General features: G+C 43.5%; 1 protein-coding gene across 1 annotated transcript; it reads right to left on the reverse strand.

Moving 5' to 3' along the window:
* Nucleotides 1–348: 348 nt before the first annotated feature.
* Nucleotides 349–24,598, reverse strand: sgpp1b (sphingosine-1-phosphate phosphatase 1b). The gene is made up of 4 exons (XM_051078113.1): nt 23,972–24,598; nt 23,308–23,940; nt 13,420–13,509; nt 349–7,000 (listed from the first exon to the last, which is right to left on the reverse strand). Exons 1-4 carry the CDS (start codon nt 24,227–24,229, stop codon nt 6,449–6,451), a joined length of 1,533 nt encoding a protein of 510 aa, XP_050934070.1. The 5' UTR covers nt 24,230–24,598; the 3' UTR covers nt 349–6,448.
* Between the last annotated feature and the right edge of the window lie 151 nt (nt 24,599–24,749).

The following is a 24,749-nucleotide window of genomic DNA, read 5'->3' on the forward strand; positions in this document are numbered from 1 at the left end:
AATGCTGTTGCTTCTCATGTAACATGTTGAATTTCATTCCAAAGTTCATTCATTCATTTCTGGAAATGCTGACTGCACAGCAGGATGAACAGGTTAAAACATACAGCACCCTCTGCTATCGAGAGTTAAATACTTAAACCTTCTGGTCTTTTTCATCTTTCCTGACTCTAACTGACCTTCTTCACAGCTGACAGTTGTCTTGTCATGGCAGAAAAAGCACAGGTGAAACTAATTCTATTAATCACGTCCCAGTAAACTTCTGCAGTCAGGTCAGGAACAGTGCTAAGCAGTGAGGTGATGCTGGCACAGTGTCCAACTCAGCTTAAAGATAAACCAAGAGCAGCAGGCTCATTATTTTATCATCATTTTTATTGCAGTTAATTTCACACAAACAATCAGACAGAAACAGAACCTCATTCTGAATCAGATCAAATCCAAGAATAAAATCTGCAGATATATAAAAACAAAATACCGTGAAACTGCATAAAAGGTCCTCTACTGTTCACATCAGTCAGATCAGGACACGGCTGAACAACAGACATGAGCAGTTTAATCCCAAAATGAAAGGTCTGACACAAAGTGATCATTGAGAGTGAAAGTCTCTCAAACTCAAACACAAATGTTTTAATTAATCAACTTATGTTTCTCCGGTTGATTTGTGCCATTTTGGATTTAAACCCTTTAAAACACGAACATTTTCCTTCTCAAACCAAACAGATAAATAATCGGGGGATATATTTTGTTTGGGACAGTCAGTGAATCCAAATGTGTCCAAAGGTTAAAATGAAATACTTTGAATTCAATTAACTTTAACATAAAATAACGTACAGTGACTCACTTGTTGCTAATTTGAGTGAAGGCAGTTATAAACGAGCAACAGTGTGGGAAATGATCATCTGGTTTGAAGTTACGGTATAAATCTTGAATTTTTAGTCATTTATTTCCATTTTCCCTCCTCACAGGGAAACATTTATGCAGCTACAAAGTGCAAAAGGCAACACGACAGGACAGAGTGAAGAAAAAACAAATGTAAGGACCAGAGTTTTCACATGAAAGATGAGAATCTTCCTGAACAACGATAAAGGCACTAAAGGGAAACGTGGAGCAGAGTCAGGCTAACAGAGCTACAGCTACACAGCTCAACCACTGGATATTTGGTCAAGGTCTGAAATAATCTTATAGAAAAAGTAATTTCTCTGAGATTCAGTATTTCAAGAAGAAAGGAAATGCCTCAAAAGACAGAAAGAAGCAGAGAGCAGAGCTGGAGTCTCAGCCACCAGAGGGCACAGAGGAGCTGAAAATCTTAACTTTCTAAAGGTTCCTGTATTTAGTTTTTCAAAAATCATAATTTAAGTATTTACCAATAAACTCCCTGATTGTGTTCTTCAGCTGTAAAGACATTTGAGCGAAAAGGTTCCCACAAAAAAATTCTAGATTTCAATCACCAAAATTTACCAAAATTTCTGTCATTGTTTTAACAAAATTTTGGGTTTATGGCATAAAAATTTAGAGATTTTAACAAATTTTAAAATTTGACAAATTTTGGATAATAATTCCAGAATTATAAGAAAATTTGGAGATTTGACCAGAAAATTGTAACATTTGGGATTATGAAAAAAACTAGTACAAAGATTGGGATTACAACCTAAACTTATGGAATCTATCACATCAAATTTGAAGTTTCAACCAAAGCACAAAAAGTGGATTATGACAAAAAACTAAAAAAATTAAGAAATAAAAATAAAATTCCAAAAAAGTATATCAGGATTCTACCCAATAACAAAACATGTGATTATAGCAAATAACATTTAGGATTATAATCCTAATATTATTAAACAAAATTAATTATAATTCTAAAATTAACCAAATTACAACATGTAGGATTATAACAAATAAAATTTGGGTCATAATAAATTCTGTTCCTCTACCAAATTACAAAATTTGGTACTAAGACAAACTTCAGAAGCATTTCATCAAATCCTGGGATCATGTCAAATTTCAGAGAACATTGTACCAAATTCTGGAAAAACTAAAATGTTTAAATTTAAGGGATGCTTCACAACAATCAGGGAGTGAATCATAAAGTTAGAAAATAATGTGTTACATTGAAAAATTACTGCAATAAAATGTAAATTTAGTAACTTTGATTTGTTTAAATACTTTATATTTAGATGTTTCCGGTAAAGTTAATTGTGTTTTTTATCTGAACAAACAAATTTAAATCCTTATTTCAGCCCCTGAAACACATCAGGCCAGCCCTGCTTTAACTAAATTACCACAGATGAAATAAAATCTTCCATTAATCCAACACATTTTCTTCAGTTCAGTCTAACACGCATACACACCAGTGAACTTGAATCAGGGTGGTGGTGGTCTTGTGGAACCTGTTATCATTCTGGCTGAAAGCCTTCACAATAGAAACACAACTATCATCATCATCACAGTCAGGAAGTTTAGTTTAATCTCACTTATCAATCTGACTGTTCCTCCATCTGCAGGAAACGTCGTTTGTCAGGATATAAATACCACAAAAACATGTGTTTAAACATTTACTTCTCTAGCTTCATTCACATATATCACTACATGGATGGGTTTTGGCTTCATGACTCCTCCTCTCTCCTCTACTCCTCTGACTCTGGAATCAAACTTTTCACACTGACACTTTCAGGCTGTTTCATCAAACATGATCCCACCACAGGGTTAACAGAGGTTGTGTGTTTTGTTGATCAAACAAAAAGACAACAGGAATAAACTTCTGGTTTCACTGGTACAGGGAGGAAACCACATTCAGACAAAAATGCTACAACAAACAGAAATATATTCGTGCAGGAGACAAGGCCACAGGATGTGAGACGAGCCGGACAAACTCTGAGCTGAAGCTGGTCAATCTGAGTTGTCTTGGTTTTACTTCGGTCTGAGACAATGTGAGCAGGTTGGATACAAGTTTAGGTTCATAATAGTGGTTTAAATATTATAAATTATGCATCTGGTCAGAAAGTAACAATCTGCTTTTCCAGGGCCAGTAGCCCCGTTAATGAACCTTTTTGTCGCCATTATCTGACACTTTATTGACCAAACAACAAATGTGTTAATTGAGAAAATGATCAACAGATAATAGTTAATAACAATGATCAGGTCCAGCCCTAACAAAGCTTTATATTACCTTGTCTTTACTTTAATATCTTGTGCCTTTTATACTCTACATAAAGTACTTTAAATTTCTTGCCTTACCTTAATTTCCATATGGAAAACAAAACATGTGCTGTAAACTCTTTCATCTTCCTCCAGAGGCTTAAAATCTGTCTAATCCCTCAGCTACTGTTAGTATATAAAATGATGGAACTTTACCTGCCAAATTTAAACACAGACATTTGTGAGCGTGCAGGTAAATTATTCAAATCTTAATATTCTGAAAAAACAAACTCCAGTTTGATTTCATCTTCCCTTAATCCTGACTCCTAATATTTGAGGGAAATGAGCAAATCTGACCTCAGATCAACATTTCAGACCAGCTTCACCCTTTCTGTCTGGCTCGGAGGTGGGTTGGGGATGGGGGCAGTGCATTCTGGGAACAGTGCATTAGGACAGTACCGTATACGACAACGACAGCAACGACGTACAGGTCAGCTTGTAACACAGCTTCCTGCTGAACCTGCTGCCCTTGACGAGGCAAATTAAGACTCATGAAAAGTTAATTTTTCTCTTGACTTTGTTGGTCTTCAGTTCAGAGGTGAGATGCCGCCAGCAGGGGGCAGCAGCACCTGAACGCTACACCAGCTGGAGCAAGGCACTTCACCCACAACTGCCCGCTGCAGTGGATAAAACATGAAGCAGGCTTCTCTCCCTGTGTGAGTGAAACATCAGGCCTGTGTCCAGATGTTCAGTCATTATTGCCTCGAGTACAGAGATTCAGACAAAACACTGTATTGTATTGTTCCTGAATCATCCACACTCACAGCAGCTCTGCCTGGCAGAGCAACAGGTGGATCATGGACAACACTGAGCTGCTGGGAAACATGTCACTGCAGTACTGATGGTCAAAATAAACTTCATCTCATAACAGGCTACAATCTACCAGTGTTCCCACAGCAGCAGTGACGTGATCGACCTACAGAACCAGAGAACTTGGTCACTTCTGAAGAGAAAAGTACTGAAGCAGGTACAGGGCAAAAGAAGAAAAACCTCTCCAGTAAAAGTTCAGATTGGTCCAGTCCTACAGGCCTCGACCAGACGACTGAAGCGGGGCATTAGTGGTCTGAAGAGGGTTTATTCACTACTGTGACTCAGCTGCAGTGTGGGAGGACGACAGGAGGAAGCTGGAGTCAAAGTCCACGTGGACGCTGAGGAGACAGGCTTTCTCCCCTAACAGCTGTCACTACACAAACACCTACAATTTATTATGATATAACTGACTTGTTCCATCTGCCCTCACTCATATTTAACTAGTGTGTTCTTACTGGCAGTTAAATCACAGGGATGGTGATAATTATCAGTGAAAACACAGTTCAGATCAGGAGGCAGCTGCAGCAGCTGTTGATCACTTCACACTCGCCTCGTTACAGAGACACATAAAACTAAACTGAAACAGGCTGCACCGCTCAAACGAGTTCTTACACTGAGATGAGCTGTGGATAAATAATATACACCCAGTAATTAGCAGGTGGAGCTGCTGCTCTGTTGACTGAACAAACTGACAAACGCCTCCTAATATCTACAAGTTCACAGTGTAGATTATCATTAAGAGTTCACTCTGACTGAAAAGGTGTTTGATAGCTGTTAAAATCAAAGAGCAGAGTTGTTCTTTACAGTTTCCATACAATAATGGATTTAGAAACAGCTGGTGAGTCCTGATCCTTTATGTTTTAACAGTTTTGATGTTCTTTTGAAACACCTGTGCTGCCTCTGGGGAAATAAGGTTTCCTGATTGTATTTTTAAGGAAAAGCTGATCTCAGTCTAAAATTTAGGAATGTTAATTACACTGATCTCTAAACTTTATTCTTGAAACTGTGACCATCTCCACCTCTGTCTAATACTGTCTTGGTTTATAAATCGAGATATATTTTTGCCTGAGCTCCTTTTGTCTCTCGACCGTCACCGATCCACTGCGTTATCTCCACCGCTTCCTCCCATCAAACTCCAGCACAGGAGACTTTCCTCTGCATGGTGGATGGATGTCATTGAAAACATCTCCACGCTATCAAACTGAAAGTCAAGTTTTATAGTGTAAAAATAAAAAAAGCTGAGCCAAACAGACAGATTCCCGTCGTCCTTACAGGAAAAACGCTTCGTTCCTTCCTTCAGGATTATAAAATATGTGCCCTCTCATTGCTTTATAGGAAAAGAGATCAGTCTCAGAGCAGAGATCAGATGATCAGGTTTTCTGAGTACAGACTGAAACAGTAAACAGAGCAGACAGCGTGGGAAGAGCCCTTTAACACTGTACATGTGCGCTCGAACAATTGGATTCAGTTCCAGAGGAATCTGCCTCTTCTCGTTAGACAGGTAACAAAGGACGAAGAGGAACCTTTCCACATCAGAATAAACTCCCATACTGGAATAAGGAATTATAAAATCACAGGGATCTTATTGCTCTGAGGGGTGAGACAAAGGAGAGGAAGATCAAATATTAATATTAAGAAGCTTTCAGACAAAGAACCACACAAAGTTTGAATGTCAAACTCCAGTTTTTGATTCAGATAACTGATCAGTCAGCTTTGTTAGATCACAAATTGTGAATATTTGCTATTTTTCCATCATGTTTCTAAGGAGTTACTCAACACTTCATCTAATAAAAGACTGAAAACACTTTGTGAAGCTACATTTTGTCCTCAAGTTCCTGGAAGTGCAAATGCTGGAGACTCTTCAGTCGTCTTACCTGTATGCTTCTTTGTCTGAGCTCTTAATAATAATAGCATTAATAAAAATGGAAATACTGAGACACAGGTCATCTATCAGTAGCAATCAGTGGTATTTGTAGTCTTTCAGAGGCCACTGTTAAAAAGTTTTCTTTTTGCTTTTAAAATGAATTAAGCTGGTAGAGGAGGAGTGGATGTTCGGCTCGCAGCCTCTCCTGGGATCAGGACGAGCCGAGAGTTTCAATTCAATTTTAAATAAATCTAAAGAACAGAACAGAGAGATATCACTCAGATATCAGTCAGGGAAGCTGTCAGAAGCAGTCAGCTGTTTCTGGTTCATCCTTCCTGAACGCTACTCTGAGCCAACAGGAGAAAAACAAGATAGAAAACTGATAAAAAGGCAGCATCCAGATCAGTGCTGAGGCTTTAATTCACCTTCATCAGGCCCAGACCAAATGCCTCTGGTTAGAAAAGCAGCTCTGGATGAAAAGTAGTAGCAAAACTGATCTGATAACAGCACTAGGTGAACATGAGGAGGGTCACTTCACTGTGTTTTAGTCAGTAACTGACTATGAAGTGAGCCACCATCCAGTCAGGAGAGCTGCATGTAGCTGAAGAGCAGCGGGACCAGGAAGAGCACGTTGAAGCCCACCGTCCCGTAGACGATGTACCGGTAAGGCAGCTCCACCTCCATGTGCTGCCTGGCCTTCCTCACGTCCCCGCTGGGCACCCTGGACACCCAGCACACCAGCGGGATGGTGACGGCCTTCATCAGCGCCCGCGTGGCCATCAGCACCAGGACGCCCAGGACGAGCCGCAGCACGGCCACGGCCACCAGACCCACGCTGAGGGCGGGCAGGGTGAACGGCAGCTGGTCCGGTGTCGGGTCAGGCAGCAGGCCCAGGTAGTGGTTGACGTGGGAGGCCAGGGCCACGCCGGCCCCCGTGCCCAGGATCTGAGCGGTATCGCCCCGCGAGGTGCTCCAGGTGTCCAGGGTGAAGGAAAACAGGCCCAGGCCCAGGTGGAGGGAGATGATGATGAGCGGGGCGTAGCGGCAGGTCAGGTTGAAGCCATCGATCAGGTCCAGGGCCGGGAGGAAGAAGAGGAGGATCAGGACGCTGTAGAGGACGCCGGCCATGACGTCCTGGGGGACAGACAAACAGAGATTTTGTTTTCATCCAAAGCGTTTCTCATTCACACGTTCACACAGCGACGGCAGTGAGCCAGCGACCTCGGCTGTAAAGTCCAGGATATATCTGAAAGGTGAAATCCACTTATACAGAGGCAGGAAGCCAGCTGTCAGTTTGCTGCTCGGGTCAATAAATAAAGGGCTGCGATGACCTTTGTGTTTGTGTCCAGAGTTCACTGCCATGCTGAGCTCACTCACTTCCTGTTTCCTGTCAACAGGCCTCAGACGGAAATGCACCAACAAATATTTAAACTTAAGAGATCATCTGATTCAAATGATGCACACCAGGAATTCAATCAGTCAGTCGGAAACGTCTTTATTGTTCCTACAAGATCCATACTGTGTCCATGCATTCACATCTCCCTGTATAACAGACACTTGACAGTGTGATGCTGGACACTGACAGAGATGAATTAATGTGGTCTTTTTGTGTTGTTTGCATGTCCTTATATTCACAACAATATCATGCCAGTGAGAAACTGGATTTCCTTTATCAGCCTTTCTGCTGGGTTGAACTTTGATTTGTTTATTAAAATGTTCTCAAATAGTTTTTGTTGCTGTAAAGATTTCGCAGTTTGTGTGTGTGTGTGTGTGTGTGTGTGTGTGCACAGTGCAGTGTGTGTACAGAGTGTGTGCAGAGTTTACTTCACAGCAGGTATCTAATCAGTGTCTACTTTCCCAGGAGAAGAAATCAATGATGGTGACTGTAAATTTACACCAGTGCTCCTCCACCAGCCAAACACTGGGACCTTTCAGCTGCGTCTGGCAGGTTAGTCGAGTTGGACGGCCACAATGGCAGGAAACCAAGGTCCTGTTACAGTTTAAATATCTATTTGGCTGCTTAAATACATGTTGTGGTCCATATAAGTCCTGATCTCACAGTCAGTCATTAACCCGTGCTGAACTACGAGCGCCAGAGCTGCAGCGCAGGCGGCACATGTTGGCCTGTCGCTCGGCGGGACCTCGTGTCCGAGCAGAGTCACTGACAGCACACGGCGCACAGCAAGGACACATTTTACTGCACCGGCGTTTAAAAGGTGACTCAGCGGCGAGATAACAGACAGGAAACCTCTCAGGAGGTTATCACCGCTACCACTGCTGCCGCTGCAAACTTTTATCAGCCCTCGCTCGCTCTTAATGACAAACACACAGTGAGTGAAAGCGTTCAGCCGCCTGTAATTTTCTCCTCCACTGACAGAAGTAGAGGGAGCTCTCAAACAATGAGCTGCCCGGTCTAAAAATGTCCAGACAGAGCACGAGCCCGAGGCACAGCGCCCTGAGGGAACAACACAGAACATGTCACTTGGGAGAAGCTTTTATCTAAAGTGCTTTACAATGAAAATAAATGAGCGTGTATATTGTCAGGCCTCAGTGGGAACAGTACCACTAATAGTCCTGTATATAAAGCCTGACCCAGAGTGACTCCTGCCTGTTGTTCATCTAGAACACATAATGACTTAATGGATCCTGCTATCAGCTTCCATTAAAGTTCAGTATGTGCACCAGTTGACAGCAATGATGATCACAGTCTGTCCTCCCTGAGATGTAAACATGTACTCAAGTCAAATCAACTAATTAGAGCTGCAGCTGCATTTATGTGTGCTAACATAAAGCATCAGACGACCGTTAATGTCCATGTTTTATGTCAAAGAATCTAAAACCCAAAGATATCCAGCAGCTTACTGTAGAAAACAAATGAAAAGCAAGAAATCCTCAAATGTGAGAAACTGAAACTTACCAATATACTTACCAACGGCACAAAACCCAAAAATCTACAGTTGACTTTAGTGTAAAACCAAGAAAATTAACAAGTTCTCACAATTGAGAAACTGGAATCAACACATTTTTGGCTACTGACGACTAATTGTTGCAGCTGTGATTTGCCTCAGAGGACCATATAATTTCCTTGGGTCTTAGATGAACTTGCAATTTTCTGCTTTGTTTGAACAGTTTCCTGAGAGAGATTTATGTTTGCGCTGGTGCACAGAAAACACTGGCAACTGTACTTCTCATTCAAACTTCATAATGTGAGCCTCTGAATCAAGTAAAAACACCAAAGACTGTAGTGAAAGTGCTCAACTAGCAGTCTGGCAAAAGGTCCGCAGATGTCAACAACATCATCGGCAGCAGAGCAGATTTGTCTCCGAGCTCTTCCTGCAGAACAAAGGAGGAGGAAGTAGTTTCATTGGGCGTGATGATTTCCAGAACACATTGAGTGCCTGGCGGGCCTGGCAGAGGAGACCACTAATGGCTCCCCATGTGTTCAAGCTCCACTCCCTGAAACACAACAGTCCCCATATGGCCTGACTGTGCAGCCGACAGCGGACTGTGTTATCAGGTGGAAATGAGCTGCCTGCACGTCGACCCACAGGCCGATCCATCCCATATAACTCCAGCTCTAATGTTGTGTTTCTGAGATCACTGTTTAAACAGTGTAGTGGTCAGAGATTCATGCTATCAACCAGTTCTCACTCCTCCTTCTCGGAGTCATAACTCAGTGTGACTTACACTTCTACAGGATACTATTTTCTCAGATACCCACTGTAAATAAACATCCATAAACCCCCCCGAGGATTCACAGGAAAAACCTCAGAACTTGCCTGAGAATCGTCACGTTTTTAACTTCTCCAGTTTTCCAGTGAGAGTTGTCTGTACAATCCTCACTGCTAAAAGCTAATTCAGCATACTTTTAATGGTGCAGAGTATACGCACGTCTGGTTAATGGATGTCAAATGATGAGCAAGATGTCTGGATTTTTCCTAGATGATGTAATGATGCTGGTTTGAATATTTCACCCTGTAAACCTATGACATAGTTTAACTGAAGTGTTAGAAGAAGAACATACAGATCAAATATTTCTGTGACACTGTATCAGAGGGTGGAGAAATATGGTTTCGTATTTGAGCTTACTTGAGGGGAAACTTTAGGGAGGATGAGAGTTTAAGGGATTGTCAAGATCTTACAGATAAACTGACATCACTGGTTAGTGGTGGTGGAAAGTCAACTGGTCTGTAATGTGAAGGTTGCTACAGCAACAGACATTATTTACATCAATCATGCGACTGAAGAGGAGGAGCAGCGGCGGGAGTTTCTGGGTTACAGACGGATGATTTTATCTAGACTGTCTGACACAACCACGAGTGGTCACATTCATGCTCTCTGGGTTGTGTGCAGGACCATGAGGAGGAGGAGGAGGAGGAGGAGGAGGAAGAGGAAAGGGCAGAGTCAGAGGGAGAGGAGAGGAACATGTGGAGTACAAACTGTCACAGGAAGAAACAGTAGAAGTACTTTGTAGGAAGGAAACAGGTGGTTAAACGATCCTGACTGTCAGTCAACAACAGCAAACAACGCTACATCCTCAGAATCAAAATGTCCTTAAATGTAGATTTAAGATCAACTTTTGTTTCAAATTATAAACCCACAGCAGGTGTTGCATTTTACAGAGCGGCAACCGTTTTAAATCTTGGTTAAATGTAAGACATTTTTACCACAGCAGATTGCAGCAGATGGCCTGGCCCCCACAGAGCCCATCATGGAGTCAGTCTGGGAGAAAGAGAAGACACTGAGACAGCCTGAATCCACAGAAATACTGTGGCGACGTCTCCAAGATGCTTAAAGCGACGTACCTGCCAAGAACCTTGAGAAGAGTTAGTATCAGGGTCTAGTTTGACCCTGGAGAACTCTTCAGATCAACTTGGGAGCAGATTCTTGTTTTCAGAACACCTGCTACATACACATCATATTACCAGAGACGTTATGATGGAGGAGACTAACCACTTAAGAGACTCATGAATAGAACACTCCATGAAACAGCCAATGCATGAGGATTTAAGCTCTGCCTCACTGTCAAAACCATAATCACAGTGACAAACTCCCTCTCAGGCAATAAGGAGCTGAAGCGTCTGATTCTCACAGACAGTTGTGGCGTTGTCGGTGCTATGGATGCACTTCAATCTGATGAGCCGCGAAGAATCAAGCCTCAAGTTGTTCAGCCGGAGATGACTCAGACCTGCGTCCTATAATTTACTCACTGTGAGTTGGAAATCTAATTAACTGCCGAGTTAATCATCTTAATGCTTTTCTAGGCCAGGTCTTGTTTGTCTGAGGAGAAAACCTGACTGTTCTTTCTGTTGAGATGATCGCAGAGGGAGCAGAGTGTTGTGGTGAGATACAGAGGGATGTAGGCTGACAGATGTGTGTGTGGTTCCTGAGGTGGAGGACACCACCTGCGGGCAGCCGCAGAAAGCCCTTAAAAGAGTCTGTGATGTGGAAGTACCTTCTAATGTTTATCTGGGAGGACAGCCAGCGTGCTGTAATGTCTGCTGGTCCCACGCCACCATCCATCCATCACCGTGACACAGCCATGACCACGGACACTGTTGCCCTGACGACAGACGGCCCGACCCCAACAGCGCAGCGAGACTGACATCACTTTACCAGTGAGAGAAATTACCCCAAACCAGGTTAATGTGACCGACATGTGGACAGAGGAACCCACAGAAAAATCTGTGGTGACTGTTTGAATTATTTAACAGAACATGTACTTCCTTAAAATAACTTATAAATCATAAAAATCGACCTCCTCAGTTTCTCGCAGCCAGAGGGGGGGTGGCAGACTTTACTGTAATGCTGTAGGGAAAGCTGAGGTAAACACACCCACCCACTGGTGTTGGATTATGTGTTTCGTGACAGTACCTGTAGTCAGAGCCCTGCCGTCGGCAAAACAATCTGCTAACGTGAGAGCAGCAGATAAAAGGAAAGATGCAGGGGCAAGTTTTTGCAGGTACGAATTTTCCTCAAGTTCTCCAGTGAAAACTGTGAGATGCTTTCTTTTATTCTCTTACTACACACAGACGTATACAGGCCTTAGCATGTTGGAGACGTGATGCAAACTCAGAGACGACAGAGCAAAAGAAGAAGCTTATATTTTCATGCAAAACCAAATTTGTTTCCTTCATTATCTTTGCACATTTACCAACGAGCATGAATGAACTTTGCTCTGTGCACAGATTAAAACACCCAGAACAAAAGCGAAAAGTCAGATAAAACTGGATGATGAAGTAATTTTAGTGAGCAGCTGGAACAGAAACTCAGTGGTCTGAGGCAGAAAAACCATTGTTTGGAGTCTTTGAGTTCAGATTCCACCTCCTGCTTAAAATCAGCGAGAGGAAAGATTTCCTGTTTCACACCCTGCCTGCTAATCACACCACACAAGTAACACCACAAAGACTGACAGTTTGTTTTACACTTTAAAATCCCCCTACGCTCAGAGAGTGATCTTACTCTGATGTCTGAGCTTCGCTGTGCAGATGGATGTGTGCAGTTTATCGTCACATCCACCTGCTGAAAGGGCAAAGTTTCTGTATGCTCTCCTTAAATCTGAGTTTAACACCTGGACGTACCAACAGGTCTCAATCACAGTCCACTACTGAACAAGTGTGATGTGGAAAGTCTCCGGTGCAAAAACACTAAGAGTGAACTTTTCAGTGATTTTTAAAAAATTTTAACTATGAAATTCAACTTTTTTGTTAAAAACATCATCGTTCAGATACAAATTTATATAAAACAAAGCTTGTTTGAAGGGAAGTAAATTTAGTAAACTTAAATTTTTTTTTTTTTTTAAGTCAGACAATATACAAACTATTTGGTTTGTGATTTCTCTTTGCACAAAGCTGCAAAAACACACACCAAATACAAGGTTTGCTGAGAGTCCTGCAGGGGCTGGTAATGACCTCAAACTCCAGATCCACTAACTAACTGTTTCAGGGCTTTTAACCTCTCCATATCAGCTGATGAAGCTCAGTCACTGACTGTGAGATGTGGCTGAAAGCTCAGAGAAACCCGCAGCGTGAATCCTGGGTTGAGATCATTTTGACACTTGCTCTGACACACTGACTGTTTGACACGCAGCAAAGGTCCCCCAGCTGGAAACCGAACTCTGGACTTTGCCGTCATGTGATATCATGGAGGTATTTTGGATTGTGCTCTGTAGATGCCAAAATTACCAACAATGATAAGGTTATTTGATGACTTTGCCTTTTCCTACAACCACAACAAATCAGAGGTGAAAAGTGAGACACCAGACACCAGTGGAGCAAAGTCAACTGTACAGTCTTGTCTGACAAGTTTTGGAACATCTCAGTTTTTCCTTTTTTTATTTATTTAAGCAGCTTAAGTCCAGAACCTGATGCTGGACCAGTTCTGGCGCTGAGGTGACTGCTGCTCAGATCCTGTTTCCTACACGCCACCTATCGTTTTCAATTAGAGAGGATGAGACCACACTGACACTGCAGGTGGCAACACTGGCACCATCTGTGTGTGTGTGTGTGTGTGTGTGTGTGTGTGTGTGTGTGTGTGTGTGAGATCAGACTTACCAAGACTGAGTGCATTCCCATGTAGATCCGACTGACACAGACCAGCAGACACCAGCAGAGAGCCAGACTGAAGCCCAGTGTGAACGGGTACTGTGGAGGTGAAAGGAGACACGAGATGACACACCTGCACTGTTTGGAAGATTACAGATGTTTATACATCCTGAAATGTCTGACTGTGATTATACTGAGTTGTATCTGTATCTGTCTGTGCAGAGTTTTCCACTAGAGACCTGTTTTCACACTCCTCTACTGAAGTGTGACATGTCTTTGCACTTCTCTAACATCCAAGATTCAAGCACACAACAGGAAAGGTAGATTTGCTGCGTCACAAATTTGAAAGGAATAATGGTCCAATGTGTAAATACCGGCAAAACCTGAAACCTGAAACCTCAGGTGCAGAGCAGACAGAGCAAGAGAACATTTTGACTGTAAACATGGCAGAGTGTGCAGTGTTTAGATGTAAACTGGACCCTTCAGGACATAACACAACCTGAACGCCATCAGTTTTCACTGTTTCGACAGACAATGTTCTGCTAAGAAAACTTGGGTCCTTTCGTTTATCTGGGTGTTAATTTGACACGCAACACCCACCTAAACATTGTTGTAGACCAAGCACACACCCCCCCATAGCAACAGCACCCCCCAGCAGCAGCGGCCTTCCCCAAGAGGACAATACACCCTGCCACAAATGGCTCACAAAGCATGACAAAGAGCCCAGGGTGTTGACCTGGCCTCCAAACTCCCCAGATCCCAGACCCAAAGGATCTGCTGCCATGACACCCGGTGCCAGACACCACAGGACGCTTCCAGAGGTCCAGGGTCCACACCCAGACAGGACAGCGCTGTTTTGGTGACACGAAGGGGATCTACACAGAATTAGGCAGGTGGTTTTAATGTTGTGGCTGAAATCCATATTCAGTTGACTCTGCTTTGTACTGTTTGCCTTTAATCTGCTCTCTGTGTTTTACATTACACAACACATAACTCTACTTAACGAGTCGCTGCGTCAAAGACAACATAACAATCATCGTATTGATTAATCTGACCTTAAACGATCATAAAATAATTGGCTGTTACATTCAGCTACACTTTGGCCAGTGTGCAGTTTGTAACACGCCTTGATTAAATGTTGCAGTGAGGCAGTGGGTCTGATTATCTGCTAATGTGTACTGGACTGAACTCAGAGGACATCATAAATATTTCAGCACTTCTGCTGTTTCCTTATCAGATGGACTTGGCCTGTGGCGAAGAGAGAAGGGAGGGACAGAGCTGACAGCTGGGTTCACACTGCAGCTTTAAAGTGTCCAAAGTCAGATTCTTTCTTCCTCATGTGACTCAGATTATTTGTTTTCTAATCAGTGTAAACTGTAAAAAGCTGCGGTGAGTCACTGTTCCTCAGTTTTGATCCAAAGCACATGTGACTGAAAATCAGATCCAGAGCTGTGAGACCGGTATGTGCCGTGTAACTCAACGCTCGGCTCAGTGCAGCCGAGACAAGATGATACAACGCTGAAATGAGCGAGTCGATCGCACGTCACTGAAGTGTCAGTGGTGTATATTTGAGGACTGTCAGCGCGACGAACACAGAAGTGCAACAAAGAAAGGAAAACCAAAGGAAAACAAAAGTCACAAACCAAAAAACACTGACATCCAGCTGCCAGTTTGTGATTTTAATGCAAGATAACATGAGGCAGGATTGCTGTGGCACCAAAAACTGAGTGAATGAATCTAAGAGACAGAATTTTGTAATGACACTGACAAAGTAACAGCAGTCATGTCAGGGCCAATACTAATCACTTATTATGGTCAATATTCAGGCTGATACCAATCAGAAATATCCATCACAGTTTACTTAACCCGAGGTGACATCCTCAAATTGCTTGTTTTGTCCAATCAACTCCAAAACCTTCAGATGCAGCGTCACATAAAATCACCAAATTCTCACAATCAAGAAACTAAAATTAGGTGAAATTTGGCATTTAATTTTAAAAACCACTTCCCATCTAAAAAAGTTGTATATGAGCAGCAGTTCAGGACTTAGCATGCAGATCTGCAGTGTGAGTGCAGCCACGAAGAGGAGGAGAAAAGAGAAAATGAGTGACTGCTCAGCAGAAAGAGATGACAGATGAGAGAGTGTGCTGCTGAGGTTTGCACACTTGCTCAAAGCCTTTTGTTGTCTTCATTGTGGCTCCTGTGTGTTGAGATAGCTCAGATTTCCTCTCACACACCAGAGTTAACACGACAGATTCCACACCACCGCTGTGACTCCCAGACCTCCAGCCTTCGGCTTTTTAAGGCACCAGCACTGATTTGTAACTGAAATGTTGCTTTGAGGTTTGCAGGGTCAAAGTACACAGGAAAGAGGACACAAAGAAAATAGTCTCTCAGTTACAACATGCAGGCGTCACGTTAAAGATACTCCAGCTGCACTCCATGAACTCTGCCTGTCGGCCTTCTATGTGTATTTCTACATGTTATCTGCCACTCTGCTACTGTTACTGCTTCAGCCACTAATAAGAAACAAAGACATATATGAACCAATTTACAACCTGCATTAGCCTAATGGATAAAAACATAGAAAGCAGTTTTGTACATACTGCCAATGGAGGCTGCTGAACTCCAGCTCAAACACAGAGCTGGCTGCTTATCTGCCAATGTACAGTAGATATTTGTGATGCAGATAAACTAACCACAGCTAAAATTTACCTGCATTTACCTAAAGGCACGTCTGAGTTCACAGCGTGTGTGTAACGGAAAAGTAAATAAAACCAGTTTCACTTTACTATTAGTGTTTTTTAAGGACTTTAGGACAAATAAATAACAGTCAGCTGCAGAGCTAATGTGGTTTATGTGTAAATACCTGCAAAACTCCCACCAAACCATGTTAGCATGCTAACATGCTAAACTAAGATGATGAACATGGCAAACATTACACCTGCCTAAACATCAGCTTGATAGCATTGAGAGCATGTTAGCATGCTAACATTAACCTTCATTCCTAATAAACAAACTAACCTGTATTAAAAGAAGTTTGTTACTTCTTTTCTTACCTGTTTTCTATTTGAAAGCACCTGAAACTAATTTTGAGCATCAGTTAGCGTTTTACACTTTGACGTTCAGTCTCTCACATTCCCCACAATAATTGTGCAATTACACAGACCCAGAGTCAGCAGGCAGAAGCACTTTACTCAAGGACATAACACACTTGTTCAAAGGCTGTTGCATCAGACAATGTGCGACTGACGGGCTACATTTAGTGAGACTCCTGTGAGACTCTTCTTACAGGTGTCTCTCTAACCACAGGGCTTCACTTCAGAGTGTCAATTATAAACTCTGAGACCTCTTTCAAAAATGAGGTCAGTGCAGAGGGAGACTGGTTGAGAAACAGGCGTCTTTATGTGTGTGGATTAGCTGTGAAGTTGGGTCAGACGCAGCCGCCCGTTGGTCAGGGGGGGGAACCATGTGCGGACATGTTGTCCAAACAGCGTCCTCTGTCCGTGTGCAAACAGAGCTTGTGTCACTGGGTCCCACGGCCGTGTTTGCACGCTCGCTCTAGCTTCAGGACTGCGACTGCGGCGGTGCTGCGGCGGTCGCCTCGTGCACAGATTTATAGACATGGTGTGTTTTTTGTGTGGCTTGTGGTTCTATTCACACTGCCTATTGACTGTTAGCCTCAGCGTAGGGTTTGCTGCTCCCTAAAGCGACATATACTGCACATACATACACACACACACAAACCACACAGCTCCCAGGGTGTGCTGTGTTTGACTTTCAACACGGCCAAGATGTAAACTAGTCTGGGTTTGAGGCTACGCACAAGCTAAGTTGTGAATATCCTTCTTATGCTGGAAGATGAAACCACAGCAAAAGACTGAGCTCTGACCTAATTACTTATAAACTGCTCTTACAGTAGGTTGAAGGAGTGAATGCAACTTCACACGTTTGCAGCTTCAAATACCAACTAGAGGTCCAGACTGTTTCTTTTTATGTGCAATTCTAATATCATTATATCTTAACTCTACATACTAACTCATTTTTATGGTATATCTCTCTCTGAACATACAAACAGCTGCTGCAGCAGTCACTGGGACTTCATTTCTGCACATGAATCTGACAGTATTATGGAAGATGTCAATGGAAAACGGGCCACTCCTCTGTCTTTGTCATAAAAATTATAACTGCAGCTCTTTTAAGAGAAACCAACATCATATAAGGCCCTTTTCCGCCTTTTGAATGCAACCAAAGAGACTCTGGGTTGATATTCATCTGCAATTTGAATGAAAACACAATGTACAACTCAGGATTGGAGTTAGGAAACAACTATACTGTTAAACTCATTCATGCTTGCAGGAAAAGCCATCGTGTTCCCGCCTAATGTTCCTGCTCGGGAGAGGAAGTCTCACACAAAGCCTGTTTACCACCATGTTTTCTGTTCTGGCTTCAGGGGACAACACAACAAGACTATAAAGGAACAAATAAACGATTCTTTATTTTGCTGGTTAAGAAACTGATGCTCTCTTCATCAGACTTTCCCATTTTCTTGTATCTCCTCCATCCTTCCCTCCTCTGCTCTAATTTGTCTTCTATCACTCTGTTCCTCAGCTCCTCTTTTCACACCCTCTCATCTTCCTCTCCAGGCCTCTCTTTGCTCTCTTTTATCATTTTCTCCCCTTCATGTTTCTTCATTAATCCCCTCTCCTTGCCCCAAACCACTTCTCTCCTTCTCCATCTCTTTCCCTCCAGTCTCATCTTGTCTAATCTCCTCTCATCTACTATATAGTCTAATCTTTTCTCTGCTTCCTGCCTCACATCTCCTCCTCGCCTCTCCCTGCACTTCTCTTTTCTGTGCCTCATCTTCTCTCTTACTTCACTCTTTCGATTATCTTCCATAGACACATCTGGCTCCAGTTACTGTCGGAGCTGGAGGAGGGCGGTGGGATGGGAGGAGGACCGTCTGACTGCAGCCCATCCAAATCCAAACATTCCTGGTTTGCTCGGACAAGTCGGGCCGAGGCAGAGAATCAGCAGGAAACCTCAGCAGTGAGCAGCAGAGGAGGAAAAGCACAAACCTTTCCTCTCTGAAGACATCACCAACATATCTGCACAGGTTGCTGCATTAACAACATGCGTGTCAGTAACTCCGTAGCGACCATCACCACTCTGTATTTATCTGCTGTGCTTTGCCAAAAGAACCTCACTCCTTCTTATATAACACGACCAGCTGCTGTTAGACTGGTTCAAACTACAACCTTAATCAGAAAAATAAAGAGCTGAACCTGAACTTTAACCTTTGGGTTTGGGGAGCATTAGTTAAAAGACTGTGGTGGCTGACTAGAGTCCAAGTCACATGTCTCAATGTTCACTCCTCTGCTTGTTGCATATGAATCTGCACAGTGAGTGTTATCATCCTTTCCAACACTATGCACATTCAAAGTTCAATTAAGCTACTAAAACTAGTAGAGCTGCCCCCTGAAAGTCAAGAGGAGAGCTACTGACTCTCTCCCTCACGGTTTCTGACTGTGTGGAAATCTGATGTTTCACCATCACAGATAAACAAAGGCCTTCAAACTTTGGTTTTCCTCTGTCTCTGTTTTTAGAGATCTTTTGTTTAACTTTGTCGAGCTGTTCTGACTTTGTCACTTGCACGTAAGGCACTCTGAGCTGCAGTCTTTGTACCAAATGTCCTATATAAGTGAAGCTACTGCAGTCTGATAAAGGAGTTTTGTGCCTCCCCTCTGAGAGATTTCCTAAGTTATAATTTACATGGAAAACCTTGTGGAAAGAATCCTCGTGTATTATTGAAACTTTGACAGGGAAAATGTGACTTTAAATGTTTTATGCTCCTTCAAGACTAAGAACAAAACTGCTCATCATCTCTCTACACAGTATTTCCACCAAAGTGATGACACCAAAGCAAGTCAGCGATAAATGACAGCTCTTAATGAATCATGAATCAGACTGAGAGACAGAGGAAACGATGGCAGCAGTGCGTCAGATCAAGTCAATGACACTGCATTAAGGCCAAAGATGAAATGATCTCTGTCAGAGGTCAATTCATCTGCTGTGGGATTTGGGAGAAACTTTGTATGAGCTCTGTTTCAGGTGCTAAAACAGTATCAGTACTCATTCACTCACTCAGCCTGCGTGTGTCAAAAAACACTTCCTATCTAGTCAGAGTTTGTTTAGTAATAAACCTGTTCAACAAAAACTATGACCTGACTGTGTGGACGTGTTGTACATGACCACGTGGGCTGGACCATAAACCAAAATCTAATCTATAAACTGCATTGGTGCTTCCATGTGCTCTCAGTGCAGGAGGATAACGATGATGAGCCTTCAGAGAATACAGAGGTGCCAGCATTTGACATCTGTAACATGCAAAGGACACTCCTTTAGGACAGAAGGTAGCCATCCATAACATTTTATCCTGTTAAATAGATCCACTTATGTAATTAAATGGAGGTGCAGTGGCAGAAGACGTATGTCGGTGCAGTTCTGTCAGCACTTCTTAAAATCCCAGTTAGGGCAAAGTTGAAAATGACATTTTCAGACCAAAATAAACGTGAGAGAAAAGTCAGATTGAAAAAGTGAGACAGAGGTCAACATCTTATCTGGTGCTCCACATGAGCAGGACGACTGTTTGTATTTCAAGACCTTGAATAGAGGCTGATTTGTCCAAACAAACCACGCAGAGGAGGGTTTGGGGGAACGATACACTTCGTATCGTGTTTTCCGAGTTCAGGCCGACGAATAGAAAGAGACCTTTTGTGACAGTAAGGAGAAAGGAGAGAGATACAGACGCTAAATGGGTCTTATCTCGGAATCCCACACTCCTCGGTCAGGGGTCGGCTCTCTTATCTCCTCCTCTGGCAGACAGACGGGGAGGCAGAGGGTCGTAAATCAATCCCACCTCTGCTCTCGCCTGCTGTGATTTTAAAAAAAAGCAACACAGGGATCCTGTGTATTTTACATTTCAAAACCCTGAGGACCAAGCACAGCTGTATAGTTCTCGGAGCTAGCCGATGCTACGCTATGATTGGCCAGTCTGCGTTCAAGGGGTGGGACTTAGAGAAGGGTCAACTGGGGCACGGGGTTAACTACACACACCACGAGTGGTATGCCCTGTTTCTTCACTTGTTTCTGCTCACCACTCCAGTTCTTCAACCCCGAGTGCTAAATGCTAGAACGAGAGGATTAAATACTCTTCAATCCAGAGAAGACTCTTTAAATATTTGACACTTTCCACACTTCTTGTATAATACGTCCACACATTGGTCGAGTCTGCCTCGTCCCTCAGCTCTATAAGAAACAAATGGACTTCCTGCAGATTGTTGTTCATGTTCCTCACTGTGTGGATGCACAGAGAGACAATAGAGGTGAACTACACAGACCTTCTGTTGGTTTTTACAGACTGGACACAATAGAGTGTTGTTCACTGAGTGAATAGGAGGGAAAGGAGGAAAGAACAACAGAGAGTGGCTTGTTAAAAGAAAATTCCTGCATGGAATGTTATTCCAGTGATTTAGGATTATTTGATTCGTTTTTATGGACTATTCAACAGATCTCCTCTAAAGTGGGAAAAGGGTGCTTCACTGGGAGAAGCTGAGAAAGTTGAAATCTTTAGCCACACATTAGGATATGAAATGCTAAAAACAGCCACCGTACAGAGGATTGAGGCTGCAACTAATGATTATGTTTGAATTATCCACTCATTATTTTCTTGATTAATCAATGATCGTTTGGCCTATAAAATGTCTGCAAAACCCCCAATGTGCAAGTGATTTTTGCCCTAAAATATGAATTAAATGATCAATCAATTATTAAAATTGCTGCTGACATTTTTAACCTAGCTAAAAATATTATTTTCTGCTGTGTATTGTGTTTTACACCAGACTGGCTGTAGACTTTTAGTCTTGCTGTATCCACAATGAGCTTGATTTCATTTTAGTACAAGAAGCAACGGTCAACAAATGTGCTCATACAGCTGTACAGCCGCCCTGATGCTGTCACTGTATCCACTGAGCTAACTGCTCATTAATTGTTAAAAAGCTTCAGAGGAACGACTTCTCGGGCTGATCCTGAACGCTGCTTCACGCGTGCTGACAAGAAAGAGGAAACGAGATCATATTTCTCCCAAATTAGCTTCTCTGCACTGGCTCCCAGTAAAATCCAGAATAGGATTTAAAATCCTCCTCCTCACCTACAAACCCCTTAACAGTCAGGCGCCATCACATCTTAAAGAGCTCGGAGTATCCTATTACTTCCCTAGAACACAGCCCTCTCGAAATGCAGGCTGAGCGGTGGCTCCTGAGCTTTCAGCTCTTCTACTGTGGAACCATTGTTCAAAGCTTATAGTTGGATGGCTGAAGCTTCCAGGACGGTTCGAGGCAAAGTTGATCCAGTCAGGCCCCGATCAGATACGACATGGTTTTTGCAGTGAGAGCTGTCTTTTTCCAGTCATTTTCTATGGGCACTAAGTGTTTTTTGTGTGCTGCTAATCCACCCTCAAAGCTTTGAGCTGACGAAACTTCAACTCAAAGTGCCTGATGTTATTTGCATTTTTTCCCCATAGTCTGATCGGATGAATCGAGAAGAGAAACTACTGGTGGCTGATGCTGGATACCTGGAGCTATACGACTTTACCAACCTCAGTTACCATGACTTGAACAGAAAGCAGCAGGCCTGCAGGCAGATTAGTGCAGTGCTTCAGCTTTTGGTGGTTGTGCAGTATGCCTCATTTTGCAGGTTCTGTCTTCTGCCTTCCCATGATGCCCTAAGCTCCTCTGCCTCTCCTGCCATAAAAGCATGTTACTAACGCGACATCTTCTCTCTCTCCTGTAGATTTGCTCTTTCTCATCTCTCCCTACCTGTTGCTGTCTGCAGGTACTGCTGCAGACTCTGGATCTGTGATTACAAAACCTTCTGGCCCCACAATCCTGCTCAACACATACATGAGTGGTCCAGTCATATGTTTTCAGGTGTTAGTATGGACAGGAGATTATTTCTGACATGGAACTAAAACTCTTGTTTGGACTGAGATCATCTTAAAACGCCTTTTTTTGGGCATAGCCTCAATCCAACCCACCCAGGCATCATTTCTGTTACAATTTGGCACCAAATTAATAAAACTGACTTGACCTGACTTGACCTCAGAGGGCAAAGTCCCAGTGATCCTGGCTGGCAGTTGGGGAGGGTGTGGGAGAAGCATGCCCTGTAGGACAGTAGATTACAGGTTTGACCCCAAACCAGCAAGTGGCACAGTGGCTTTGAGCAAAAGAGTAAAAGCTGAGTGGGTGAAAGTAACACTGTGGATGTAAATGTGCATCTCTGCAGGATCAAGTTCAGCCTTCTTATACCTGTGAGGAAGAAAATACTCAGGCAGATGTTACTAGCTATAGGTTTAACACCTGGATATCCTTTAAAATAAAGTTTAACCAAGTATTGAAGCATAACTTAATGTATGCAGCAATCATTTTTTTTAATGATTTCTATGTGCATATCAGATAGATAATCAGCCTTTTGATAGCTGAGATAATGGAGATACAGGTTACATACTGGACAAAGGTTTAATATTATTTTACACTGGTCAGCCCCCAGAAGGAGGGACAGGGTGAGCAGCAGGTGTTACTGCAGTTTTCACGGATGCACTTTAGTTCCCCAGTGAAGTTTCACCCCACTGCTTACTGTTTATTTTGTTCTCAAGTGAACCTTAAGGATCACTTGAATGGAACAAGGACAAACTGGCAAATAGAGGCAAATGTTGTGAAACATCACAAGGGGAACTTTCTCAGTTTCTTTCGTGAAAATCAGAGAAGTGGCTCCTGAACACTTCTCCTTCTGCTAAATTTTTACCAGCTACTTGGGTGTGTTAAGACGGATTTACTGTACCTCCCACCGGCCGTAGGTCATGAAGAACAGGGAGAAGGGGATGGCTGTGCCCGACATGGCGTGTGTGGACGGCATGCTGTACTCCGAGTTGTAAAACATCTCCACTTTGACCACAGGCGGTGAGGCGGGCCGGGGCCAACCGAACACATCCTTGGTGCACTGTCCCAGATACATGACCCAGACCCAGACCATGATCAGCCTCCTGCCCACGAAGGCGTCCAAGTTCCAGATGACGAAGGGGAAGAAGGTGATGTAGAAGAGCTCGTTGCCCAGCTCGGTTCCGAAAGTGAAGAGGTAGTACAAGAACCGGTTCTCGATCAGGAACTCCTGCCCGGCGTCGCCCGTTAGAGAGTTTCTGCGGAGGGGTTTCACCGTGCTGCTCCGTGCGGAACCCGGGTCTTCACCGCTGTTCTCGCTCCCATTTAACTCTTTAGCCCCTGAAAAGTCCGGCCCGGCTGCGCTGCTGCTGCTGCCGCCCTGACCCGCGGCTGTAGCCCCGGCGAGCGAGCGGCCGTTGCTGCCCACACCGACCGTTTCTCCCCCGGCGGTCGCTGCGGACATCACCGCCCCGTTCCGGGGAGCGTTTTCACTGTCCTCCCCGTGGTTATTCGCAACAGCTGACCCGGCAACCCTCTTCCGAACCGTCCGATGTTGTCGTCTGTACTTTCTCCCCCTCTCCAGCTCCAATGACGGCCAGGTTTTCTCTCTCATTTTCCCCGGTGATGTGATGATGACAAGCCCCGTTGTTGTGCGAGTGGCTCCGGTCCTCTTCCTTGCTGCTGCCGCTGCTGGTGGCGATGCTACCAGGGCAGGCGGTTCTCGAAAACGTCCCGCGCACCCCACACATCTGCTGAAAGCGGGCGACAAGGTGGGGGTCTTGGAGATAGCGGAACGGCTCCACGAACCAGTCACGTTTCCCCATGTTTACTCCGGTTTAATCGCCCACACACAGCCGAGAAAAGGAGCTCGGACTCCGCTACTTTCTCCCAACAGTGGATGCTAGTTTTCCGGCTAACGTTAGCTGGCTAACCCGTGCATCACGGCAGAGTGCCGCTCAGAAGTGAATCCCGAATCGTTTTTAAAACACAACAAGTTGTTATGACGGTAACTGGTGTTTTTTCAAAAAAGAAAAAATACCGTTTTCAGTTGGACGGTAACGGATAAACCGGACTGGACGGTTCTTGTTCGACACGGTCCGGTCGCGTTCAGTGTCCCGCTATCTGAGCGTCTCCTGTAAATGACAGATCTGTGGAGCCGTCAGGGGAGCGCGCGCCTTCCCCGTTGCGTTCACGTACTGTCGGAAATTTAGCAATTTTCGTCAGCCAACTTCTTGGGTTTCTTCTTATTATTTGTAATGTTCTGGATGTAACTAAATGCACCGACTCAAGTAGTATTTATTTTGATGTACTTTTCATGCAACTTTCTACTTCCATTCCACTGCA

The sequence above is a fragment of the Lates calcarifer genome, linkage group LG19, assembly GCF_001640805.2.
Source record: "Lates calcarifer isolate ASB-BC8 linkage group LG19, TLL_Latcal_v3, whole genome shotgun sequence".
In the NCBI taxonomy this organism is placed as follows: Eukaryota; Metazoa; Chordata; class Actinopteri; family Centropomidae; genus Lates; species Lates calcarifer.

Coding starts and splice junctions, on each gene's coding strand:
- sgpp1b (XM_051078113.1), bottom strand. CDS start 24,229: ATGGGGAAACGTGACTGGTTCGTGGAGCCGTTCCGCTATCTCCAAGAC. Junction 13,510..23,307: donor TGACCTACGGCCGGTGGGAG/GTACAGTAAATC, acceptor TCACCTCCACAG/TACCCGTTCACACTGGGCTT. Junction 7,001..13,419: donor TGGGAATGCACTCAGTCTTG/GTAAGTCTGATC, acceptor TCTGTCCCCCAG/GACGTCATGGCCGGCGTCCT.